At 34.6% G+C, this 12,420-nt stretch overlaps 2 protein-coding genes across 15 annotated transcripts in view; one reads left to right on the forward strand and one right to left on the reverse strand.

Moving 5' to 3' along the window:
- The window catches only part of PCDH9 (protocadherin 9), an 800,116-nt gene that overhangs the window by 384,057 nt on the left and 403,639 nt on the right, over positions 1-12,420 (forward strand). Inside the window, exon 3 of one of the 14 annotated variants that reach the window (XM_080577028.1) lies at positions 7,025-9,256. The exons of the other annotated variants lie outside the window; for them this stretch is intronic. Within the exon in view, the coding sequence (XP_080433154.1) occupies positions 7,025-7,030 (6 nt within the window). The 3' untranslated portion in view covers positions 7,031-9,256. Of the gene's footprint in view, positions 1-7,024; positions 9,257-12,420 lie in introns of those variants that run through there. 14 annotated transcript variants of the gene reach the window in all.
- Positions 1-12,420, reverse strand: part of LOC308187742 (uncharacterized protein) — a gene marked incomplete at its 5' end in the record, with an annotated part of 533,458 nt that overhangs the window by 282,107 nt on the left and 238,931 nt on the right. The window lies entirely within an intron of this gene.

Below are 12,420 nucleotides of genomic sequence, written 5' to 3' on the forward strand. Positions count from 1 at the left end.
AACTGGTGCACAATATAACCCTAATTCAAGAGTAAGTGTGACTTTTCATTTTGTTTGTTTGTTTACTTGTTTGTTTTATTTTAAGAACTGCATAGAAAATTGTACAGAGGAGGTCTGGTGACTTAGCTTGAGGAGTGAGCAGAGTTAGAGTTGTAGTGTATGACAAGTGTTTTGGTGTTGAGTTCCTTCAAAGATGAAAATTATCTGTACTTTCAGTTGTCTTTCATTTTCTCGTTGCTGTTGTGGAACTGTAATTGTGTTCTGTGAGCCCTGAACTTCATCCTCTCCTATACAGCAGCATTGCCTTGTACGTATAAAGGTGATGTACTTGTAAATAAACAAATAAATAAGTAATAAAACAAAAAAACAACAAACATGCCAAAAGTCTTTTTAGTAAGGCCTTTCAATAAGTATAACCAAATGCATTACATATTGTTGTTTCTGTCTTCTATTACTGAATTTCTCTGTGTTAAGGCAGACATTTATATAAATATATATGAAATAATTCTTCACACATATATGTAAATATATAAAGTAATTTTTGTATACCTATGTATACTCTCACAGCAACAAGAATTGTTAATCAACCATTATTTCTGTACACTAAAACTGTCCTTAAAACTTACATTGTTATTAAAACTGGATGGTATAAGTAACGTGCCAGTGAGTAAAATGAGTTCTTTTTAATTGGATCACCTAAAGGAAATAGCTTACTGGAAGCAGTCCATGAATTTGGAGGTACTTAAAGTGTTTTATGATGAATTCCTATCCACTGAAAATTATATCTAACATCTTTTCCACTGATGTTTTTTGGGATATTCCACTTACATGGATATATAAGGGTATATGTGTGTGAATGTGCATATTCATATTTGTAAATATCTTTTCTCTTTATGAACTGATTTTTAGGGCAATGGGAAAAAATGTCGAGATTCTATTAACATTTTTATAGAACGTTCAAACCCTGAGAGTGCCCCAGTTCAACCAAGTAAGGTGTGGAGTTTTGTTTATTTGTCTTTTGTTTGCTTGTTTTGGTTTTATATTTGTGTGTGTGTTTAATACTGGATGGTGGCATGGCCAACAGAAGAAATAAGAATTTACGAATGGAAAAAATGAAGTGTATCACTCACTCACACCCCTCCTGCTACCACTTACTGAATATGTTCTGATGTTTTGTGCCAGGCAATGAAGTTCTTTCACTATTCTTGCAAAATTGTTCCAGTAACAAATTAATGCCAGTGATTAATTTCTTAGTATGATATTTCTTTAATAATGTTTACCTGTACTTACTGCAGCATGTTGCATTTCTGTAATAATTTCTCTAGCTCTTTGGTTTTAGTTATTTTAAATTCTATGTAACCTATATATCTCTATCTTACTGGCATATCTGTTGCTGTTCTCTGAACTTCCTTTCAATAAAAGGATGATGAAGGGATATTATTGAGGATATTACTGAGCTATAGTCACAGTAAACTAGAATAGAAAAGAGAGCACTTCCTTTTTATTCCGTGGTGCTTTTGTTACTGGATTGTAAGCTTGTCTTGGAAAACATATGGCCAGTTTGCATCTGTTGGAAAGCATTTTTCAACATCACTGCTATTTTTTTTTTTAATTTCTGTTAAAGATCAGTGTTTAAATTTATTTCACTCCAGCTGTAGTTATCAACCAGACCTATTGTCCCCCATATTTTTAGCTTTCTTTATAGTAATTTATTTATTTATTTATTTTAAATACAATAAGGTAATCTGTGATTTTTGTTGCCTTTTTACAAGTACAGTATAAAATGTTATAAATCCCTGCCCTGTTTCTGACAGAGAGTGTATCTATTATCATCCAAAGTTGTCTTTTTCTTGGACTGTATTTTTTTTATTCTAGTGACACCAAAGCATATTTCACTTCCAAATTTAATTGTTTTCACGTGTTTCCACACAGGACATTTCTTGTCCCACCTTCTGGTTTCCTCTCTCTTGATAAGCATTCTAGCAGCTTTCACATCCTAAGAGGCATTAATAAGGGCCACCTGCTACTGTGACTCATTTAAAATGTCTCTGCACAGTCTGAGATGAGAGATAATAAATATGTCCAGGCCAAGGGGGATCGCAAAGGAACCATGAGACAGTATTGGTCAGCATGATGGGCAGTGGTCTCAGCATGACAGCAACCTAACCTTATGCTCCATTATTCCTCTGTGTAAATGCTCAGCAAATGTCACAATCCTGTATGTATGCTGTAAGCAGTTTGTGGCAGGTACTACATGCTGCTGTAGGCCTGCACATAACCACTGAAGTGTTAGTTTTGACAAGTAATGTTGGTTCCCCCACCCACCCAAAACCAAAACCAAACCAAAACAAACCAACCAACCAAACAAACAAACGAAATCTGAACAGTTGCTGTTTCAGACTCTTGCTGTAAAGACTCTTTAGCAACAAATCTAAATACTTATTTTGTATATTTTCTGTAAGTTAGACTAGAGATTTTTTCTTGGAAGAGAATGAAAATACCTCTCACCCCTGTAGTTGATGAATATGAATTCATTCAGTCATACTTCTAGCTCCAAGCATCCCTAGCTAACCTACTTAAACATTTCCTCTATATGTTCAGCGCTTTTCTTGGAAAGTTTTTTTCATTTCCTTAGTAATATTTTCTCTTTTGTGATAATACATATAACCCATTAAATATACAAATTTTATTGACTTTAATCTCATAGGTAGTTGAAGAGGATATAAAAAAGCAGTGGATGTAGTTTTATAAAACCTTTAAAAGTGAAGGGCATGGCAAAGGCACCCATCTTTGCAGATGGAGATGTGTCTATTTCACACCAAGAATGAAATTTTGTACATGGCAAAGAATGCATTCTTGTCATGATGTCTTTTTTTTTTTAAAAAAAAAGTTTAAACAAGGTCAGACATTCTTCAGAGTCAAGCTAATGCAGTGAATCTGATTTCCTTATGCATCCCACCCCCCCCAAAAAAATCAAAACTAAATCAAAGCATAACCATTGTTTAATAATAATGATTAAAAAAAAAAAAAAAACACAAACTAAATGGGAAAAAGTACTGAGAAAAACTGTATGCTGCTGTACAAGAAAATGATTTTTATTCCTTTAATAAAATACATTAAATAATATGGAATATTTCCTTATGTTTTAGGCTTGCCTTTTTATATGATTTGCTTGGGGTCTGATATATGTGTTCTATTTATTGTAGTATATTTCTTCTGAAGTATTGAAAAGTTCCTTTCCAAGTGCTCTTGTCATTAGAAACAAATTAGAGAACAAAAATATGAAATGAAGAAACATGATATGTTCATGTTCATGTTCAATCAGCTACAAAATGTAGGCCACACAACAAAGGCATTGCTATTGAAAGGAGTAGGTTCAAAACACTTCATACTTCCTCACATGTCCAGAGAATAAGGATCGAAAACAGACATTAAATGTAGTCTTAGTTGTACTATGGAATAGCATGAATCATCAATTTTGTGAAATGTGAACCCCATATTCCTGTAGGAATTTCAGGTTATTTAACATCTTATGCCTTTTTGCTCCAGCCAGTGGGAAAAAGGCCATATTATCAGAAAGACATTTTGCGGTATTTTTCCTACTTTTCCTACTTCATTTAATATTGGTTAGGAAAGGAAAGAAACAGTGTGGGGATTTTGTTTGTTTGCAACTTCAGCTTCTCTAGGAACTACAACGTAAGTGGCATGTAGTAAAGATCCCATGTAGCAAAAAAACAGTGGAGGAAAAAGACCCAAAGCTATTTTACATGCTAAGAGTTTGTGACTGAGGTACAGTTAAAGAGCAGTTGTATCATTTGCAACCAGAATTTCTTAGAAGGCTTTTGTCACCAATCTATTGCTTCAGAGTAAGCCTTCTTTTCCTGAAAAGGCATAGAAGTTGTCAAATGCTATAATCAACCAACTCATCCAGTTTTACGGCAAAATTAAAAACCCCTGGGGATTTTCTTATGGCTAAAATCTTCTGTCTCACTTTTGATCACATCCCAGAATGTACTGTGACCTCTTAAGTTGTGATGAGACTGCTTCTACTTTGTCGCTTTGTGGAATTATAATTGACTCCTCAACCCAACCACCATAAATTTAGTTGGGGGCAAGTTTCAGTCTACAAGCTTAGTTTCACTCAAGCATGTGGAGTCCTGCATAGTTTCACTACAGCAGGCAGATTTCAGAGTTTTAGCTTTAAGGCAGAGTTTTCTGTGTTCAGGAGATTGCATCCTTTCCACTTGGATTTGGTGCCCAAAGCATAATGCTAAATTAGTTTGCTATCCCTAGGGTATTTGCAGTTTTAACACATTTTTTGATATTCTGTTCCTGTGTATGCATATATTCTTTGATGCATACAATGTGTGTATATCGTTCATGTGTGTCTACCCACATGTATAAATTGCCACACAAGAAGCACTGTTTACTCTCTTCTTTCTTGTCTCCTGAAGTTTCGTTGTTAATATAAGGACTTAAAGATATCGTGTTCATATTACTGATCAAATAAAGTTTAAAATAGTTTAAATATTTGTTCATTAAAAAATACTTTCACTGTATTTGCTTTCCATGAACATTGAATCTCTTTGATTTTCTGTGCTTACACTGTTTGACTCTTGCTACACCAAATAAACACCTCTGGAAAAAGACAAGGAGAATGCAATTTGAAAAGGGCAAGGAATATAAGCTGAATATAGCCAGTGTCAAAATACTAAATACCTGCTCTTGCAGCACATTCAGTCTGATGAGACTATATTTTCTTCTGTGATCCTCAGAGATGTCCAGCGTATAGCCTTTAGAGAAATCTGCCTCAGACTTAGCTAGGTATTTATATATGGATGACTTTAAGAATGATTTTTTTTTCCATTTTTTTTTTTTCCCCATGGGTGAGCACAGAGAGTAAGTGAGAAAACTGCCCTGAGAGAAAGTAAGAAAAAGTGAGATAGTGACTTCTGTTTCTTGGTAGCTGCTCATCCTTGTGTAATTGTAGCGTTTCTTGGAGAGCCCGTTAATCCTTATAGGTTGTGTAAAATGATTCCCTGCAGATGATCTAATTGAAGAAATTAAGGTGGGTTTATTATCACTGTTTAGTAACTGGACCCATAGTCTTCTTATTGTATTCTCAGATTGAAGCAAATGCTAGTTAGGAAGAGTGATGGCCATTTCTTCTTTACAGCTGTGGAAAGAATTAAGTAGTTTCAAAGCTAAGCTGATAATCAGGTGGGTGAGTCAGGGGTTAATTTACAATTAGAAGGTCATCAAATTTAGTATTTGCTTTTGATTAAATTTTTCTTGACGGTCAGTTTTTGCCTCGATGGCCTCTTTGTTTTATTAATTAAAAACAGCACAGATAGAAGGATTTATTGAAACCCAGAAGAGAGAACAGAGAAAACTTCAAGGAGCATATTAGCAAGTAAAAGTGAGGGACTCATCTCTAAGGTAACAAATTTCAAGATATTTTATAGTTTCAACAAAAGTCAAGGATAACTAAGCCCACGCTGGTTAGAGAAGTAATGTATCAGGGCTGTAGTACAGGTCCATGGCCTGCTGCTCCAGAGAAAATGTAGTAGAAGCAGAGAGACTGCTGACATAAAATGATAGCTTGGTTCTACTTGCTCCTTTACCATATTTTGTTATTTTTAATGTATTTAATGTGTGTATATATATTTTTTTGTTATTTGTTTGTCTTTTGTTATGCCAGCTATCAGGTGTATTTGGTGGGTATCTGAAGGTCTGCTTTTTATCCACGAAGAATGTGCTTGTGAACTGCGAACAGAGTTCTTGTTTTAATATATATTTTTTTTCTGTCTTATTTTTCGGAGTTGAGCTCTGAGTTATAAAACGTAAATGCAGTTCATAGACTCTGATGATTACTCCCAATTTACCAGCTTTTAGCTAACACAATCTTTCCAGCAGATTATGGTGTTTCTCAGGTTGCCACGCCTTTTTGATTTAGGCTGTCTCTTGTCTCAGAAATCACAAGTGAGATGTTAATAACGTCAATAAGACTTAGTAGGAAAAAGAGAGTCTAACATACCTTGCTTAGTCCTTTTGTCAAAGCCAGGAGCTTAGGCTGTCACTTGAAATTTTTGGGAAGATTATATCTAATATATGCATATAATAGTTAAGTGCAGTCTTCAGACTAATAGATCTACTACTTTTTAGGCCATTAAGCTGTTATAGAGGTCTTGCAGTATGTAGTAGGCTCCAGTGCACTCTCATCAGTCTTTTTAATCTAAAACTGCTACTGAAAACAGTCTATTTATAGTTCCTTAAACTAACCACAGAACCCCTTGGCCTGTAAATAACCAAGAACTACTATTCAAATAATGACTACAAAATAAGACACATCTGTATTCAGGGTCATGTTTTTCAGGGGCTGTATTTTTGCAGGGCCATGTTTTCAAATGAACAACTAAAAAAGGTAGTACAAATCTTTTGCTGTGTAGAACAACTCCTGTTTTTTTAATTGGGCTTAGCCTTGCACAGCATTAGCTAGGGCAATTTTTTTTCCAACTTTTTTTGAAAGAAATTGTCAACATCCTATCTGCAGTTAGTTACATAAATGTAAATCATGAATAGCTGGGCTGCTATCAGAAGAGTTATTCTATATTAACAGTTTTCAGTCAAATGACAGAATTTGGCATCTAACTGGATTTTTTTATTATTATTATTCTTTATTTACTTATTTATTTTTGTGCTCTTAAAGCCCTTCAAGCTACAAGGGAAATTGTTTTGGAGTAGCAATTAAAATGGACATATCTCATTAATGTTTTTAGTATACCTTTGTAACATCAGTCCTCTTTCAATTCATCAGGGAAAAAAGAAAATATCGAATTGGAATTGTCAGAAAAATCTGCAACATTCTCTTTTAAGTCCTGAAAATATAAGCAGTTGGTCTCTTTTCTTAAATCTCAGAACTTCCTCTGCAGTTAAGGTGCAGTTAAGGAAAAAATCAGGTACAAAGAAAAAAAAAACAAGTACTGTAACATGATCTTGCTTCTGTTGCTCTCTGAAACTGCAGGTGTGAAAGGAGGGTAACATAGCTGTACTACTTTGCTCAGTGTAAGACTTTGGAAACCAGGTTGGCTGTAGCTGCTGCTGAAAGAAGTCTGTTGTGCACATCAGAGGGGGTATGTGATGGATGTCAGGCTTCTCCTACCAGCCGTTTTCACTACCCTCACTCTGTGGTGGCAGTAAGACAGATCTGTTTTCCTCCTGGCTTTTCCTTCCAGGTTTGCCCATACCCCTTTATTACAATGAGTAAAATATTTGTCTGTCATGGGAAAGAAAAATCAAATTTCAGCTGAAATCCTGAGAACTGTTGAGATTGCTCTAGTTAGATGCTAGTGTTCAGCTAGTGTAGCTCGGATAATATGTGCAAGCATGGCAATAGTTTTAGATCTTCTTGTGTTTTGCATATGTTGCATAACCTGCTCTCAGTCATGCAGAAAGGAGCACGAAAAGTATGATAAAGATCTGCACTGCAGATGAGAGCTTTGCAGCAGCATCAAGGAAGAGTTTTTTACCTTAATTATATTTTTTTTGTGATTTCTGAAGAGCTATTGACTCCTGTTAGCAGGCTTAGATTTTTATCTGCCAGACATCCATAAAGGAGAAAGGTGCTTTTCTAGGATGCAAAGAATTTTGGTTGTTGTTTTGCTTATAGACTTTTTATGTTCATATTATTTCCATTGAAATAATTTTATTTTTTCTTTAAGAAATAAAATAGATTTTTTTTTTTCCCTTGGTAATTCAGCTTAAGGTTCTTGCTAAATGCATAAAAATGTTCTGTGTATTATTTTATGAAAACACAACTTCAGCATATGTTGCAAACTTAAATTCATTTGAAGTAGTCAGTAAATCATGAATGTTCTGTGTGCATATATATGTATTTGTACAAAATTGTATGTATATATTTTGAAGGTTACAGAAAAGCAGCATTAGAAAATGTCTCATTCTGCTCATCATAGACAATTTGAGAATTGGGTTCTGTTTTACTGAAGCACAGGTGTGTGCTATAATGAAGGTTATAGCCACCTAGAAAAATTATGATAATTGTTTTATATAATTTTAAATAAAAAAATGGCAACATGATTATAAATTATTTTGTCAACAAGGAGGCTTTAAAAAAATAAATCATCTGTCAGGGAAAAATGAACATTCTTTTCAACAAGAAAGGTATGACCAAAATGTTAAAAACTAAAAAATGTATAATAAATATTTTAAAGCATAATTTTAATGCTGTGGAATATTAAGTGTTGTTCATTACAAAACTCAATTTAAAAAAAAAAAAAAGAAAAAACCCAAAAACTTACATTACCTACATCTTGGCTAGTAAAGAAAAAGTAGGATAACTAACTGTCAAATCTGCTGTTACTTACTGTAATTGAGACAATGAATTTTGATAAATGTTACGAATAATATAAAAGCAATTCTGTATGTATTAGTCTTTTAGATAAACCAATACCAAACATTCATAATGGTATTGGAATGGAGAAATTTACTCTTCTCTTCCACAAAGTATAGTTCTAAAATCTTGATTTAATGTAGTCAATTCTTTTGGCTTTCAGCACTGAATCTGTGTTGTCCTATCCAAACTCTATTTATTTAGGTTTCAGACTGCAGTCAGTTTTCAATTCAATTTTATCCTGTCATAATGACTGATTGTATACTGTTTCTGTGTGCTGTTAATAGCTGTCATGTGCTGTGCAACTGTTTCAGCAGTAGTTGGTTTCCTCTCTTTCTATGTTTGGTATTTTCAGTTTGCAGGGCAATTAGAACTTCTGAATAAAGAACAGTGTAGAATATGAAGATTTAATACTGTAAAAGAAACAGAAGCAGGGCAAGAGATTGTATTGAAAATGAACTTTGAACAATGGAATTTAAACACTGCAGATAGTCTTTGTGATATTTTGATTGAAATGTTTGTTTTATCTATCCTCTACACAAGTAAACTCCAAAAAAAGTTGTAAATTTATTAAAAGATTGCTGAAAGTTTGACACCTTTACACTTTTCTTTTGTTCCTTTCTTACTAAGTTTCCTTACCCAAATTTAGACAACCAGTTGAGAGCCAATCACCATATCCATGCAAAAAAGTTGCACCTGCCAACCACAGTTCTAAGATTCTAAGATCATTCTAATTCTGTGATCAGCCAAACAGGTCAAACGAACTGAAAAAGACGACAAGATAACTAGCTCATGCTGAGACATATTCTGGACATCTAAAGTAAAGTGTGATGAGTTATATCAAAGTCTTCAGATAATGTAGGTATATATGAAATATGAGAAATTTGTTTAAAAAGAAAAAAATATATTTATATAGTAATTATTGGGTGTTCTTTATTGGTCACAGTGATTATCCTGAATTTTAAGGCTATTTGGAAGAACCAGTATGATGTACAGTTGAAAATCCAAAATCACTAGAAAGCATGCCATTTAACTGAGTATAGTTTAGAAGTTATGCCATCAAATTTCAGGACACACAATTTATACAGTGATGAACTTAGAAAGGTATCCATATCTTTTACATCATTGCACTCAAGATATTAGTTATGGCCAAAGAGTAAGGACATCTTATAAGTCAGTCAAGAATTTCTTGTTAGTATAAACAAATGCAGTCCTGCTCCAAACCTGTGCTTCTCTAGCTGTCCATGGGTGAGCTGTTCACAGCTGTGAAGTTTGCAGTGCCAGCCTGTGCCCTGTGCTACACTTGCAGTCCTGTGTGCCACATATTGTGTCCCTACTTCTTAAGACCTCTGCTATTGCTTGAGACAGTAGTTCTCTACACTACTTCATTTTGCTAGAGTCATAAATCTCTCATTCCACATAGAATAATTGCTTGTTACTGCTGTCTATGCAAAAGTACAATCCTACCACACAAAGATAAAGAAAGTTAGTAACAGATTTGCCATTGCTACCTGGCCAACTAAAGGAACTGCTGTCACAATTAAACCAAGTAAAACAAAGCTGCAGATCCACAAAAGCTTGACCAAATAGACGTGGCAAGACTCAGTCTAGATATCTTAAAAACTTAGTACAGAGCATACAGCCTGTTAAGGTAAAGGTAATACTGCATTACCAGGTTACATAGTTACAACATGTTCATGGAAGGGATTAAGAAAAATGGTGGTAAATAATGGAAAGTAATGACTAGTGCATATCTGACTGTGAAAGAAGACAGACATCCCATTCATCTGGTTGCATTACACAAGTGTCTACATGCTACATGCCACCATGTTGTACTGGGTCTAGCTGGGATGTTAACTTTCCCTGCAGCAGCCCATACAGTGCTGTGCTCTGCACTTGTAGCTAGAACAGCACTGGTACCACACCAGTGTTGTGTCTGCTGCTGAGCAGTGCTGGCACAGCATCAGGACTCTCTCTAACCCTCCTAGAGGGTGGGCAAAAAGTGAAAAAGGAATATCACCAGGGCAGCTGACCTAAACCAACCAAAGGGATATTCCATACCATATGATGTCACACTCAGCAATAAAAGGTGGAAAAAGGAAGAAGAAGGGAGGGGAGGGCTCTTGTTGTGAAAACATCTGTCCTCCCAAACACCATCTATGTGTGTTGAGGCCCTGCTTCAAAGCTGTGGTCAAGCATCACTCATTTGTGGGAAGTAGAGAGTAATTTCTTTCCTCTGCACTTCCACAGAGCCTTTGCTTGTTTTTTTTTTTTTTTTTTTTTTCCCCTCCCCTTGCCCCCTCCCTTTTCCCCTTTTTTTCCCTTTAGTTAAATTGTTTAATTAATAATAATCTTTCCTTAATAATTATTTTTCCCTTTAATTAAATTATCCTTATCTCAACCAGTGAGTTGTTCTTTCCTTTACTTCTTCCCCTCCTCTTCTAAGGAGGGGGAGTCAAAGAGTGGTCGTGGTGGAGTTCAGCTGCCCAGCACGGTAAAACCACCACACATGTACAGAATAGATTATTTTCATTTTTATATCTTCTCATATGTTATTTTTTTTTATGTATTTTCTGGCATAAGGATATACAAGAGTTTGTCAATAATGAAGGTTCCTAAGCCTCATATTACATAAAAAGCATAATCTATGAATACAACTGTCTTACCAAGGAAAATGGAATTGCTGTTTTTGACCATTAATAAGATTATGCTCTCAAAATTAGGCTGTTCAAGAAAACATTTTCTGTTTAAAATCTTTACTATTAGAGTTGCTATTCTCTTACTAGTTTCCTTTTTAGAAGTCACAATGACCACACTGGATGATTTTTTTCTCACACAACTGGTAATTTAATAACAACATTGATTTTGGTGAAATTGTTCTTCATTTGCCCCGAAAGAGCAGAGAATCAGATTAATTCACCAAAATTATTTTCTTGCCATGTTATAAGAACTTATTATTTTTCTCTAGAAGACATTATCATGGTAATTTTAGTGGGGAATAGGTTAAAATAATCTTAACCCAGTTGGACAAATAGAGTCAGCCTGCTGCTGTATTATATAGCCCGTCTGTTCTGCCAACTTATTTTTGATGAGTTTCTTAGAAATAGTTGCTTTTATGCCAGTGACTTAGGGTAGGATTGTCTGTAATTATGCTCTTAGTAACATTGCAAGTATAAAGAAAGAAGAGGAAAAAAAAAAAAAGGGGAGACATAAGTCTTTTATGGGACTTCTTGTAGGCTTCTGTCTCATTATGTTAACAATCTGCCTAGAGAATGGTGTCAGATTTAGAGAGCAGAAGAGATTGATTTGCTTTTCAGGCCCTTCTACCCAGCCTAATTATTGTGTTACAAATGGCGATTCTTTCACCCCTCTGAAGGAGCACTTTGATTAGTGCCTGCAATGCAGGTGCCAGGGCTTAATACGGTAAGTGCATGTCAACTAGTTTCTTTCATCACATAGTCAAACTGTATAAAACAGCCATTGCATGGCAGGAGCTGATACATTATTTTACCATAGCTTATATGAGCTTAAAATTGATAGGGTTAGAACAGCTACGAATTCTGCCATCCCTTTTTGTTTAATGATTTATTTTGTTATTCTCGTAAACACAGGCATGATAGGTAGATGTGAAATGGAAATAATATTACTGTACAAATAGGTAGTTTGTCATTGTAGAAATTTATTTAAAAATCAGATCTGATTTTTCCTTCCCCCAAGCCCCTAAGACAATTCTGAATAGTTCTTCTCACAGTTTCAACATTTCTGGCTCACTTCTTTGCTCATGTACTTAGTGACTTGACTTATTTAATTGCTTTATTATTGAACAGAAGTAGAGTGATGATCTTTTTGGTTTGTAATAGATTCATTTATAGATAGTATTCTTTTAGCAGTTGACAATGGCTAGGTAAACAGAGGCTTGGTTAAGTAAACAGAAAGACAAGATTTTATAGTCAGCACTCATTCCTTTAAAATTATGAATCATCATTCATACCAACTTCAACAGAATTCAT

This window comes from Anser brachyrhynchus (assembly GCF_964034855.1).
Source record: "Anser brachyrhynchus genome assembly, chromosome: 1".
Classification (NCBI taxonomy): Eukaryota; Metazoa; Chordata; class Aves; order Anseriformes; family Anatidae; genus Anser; species Anser brachyrhynchus.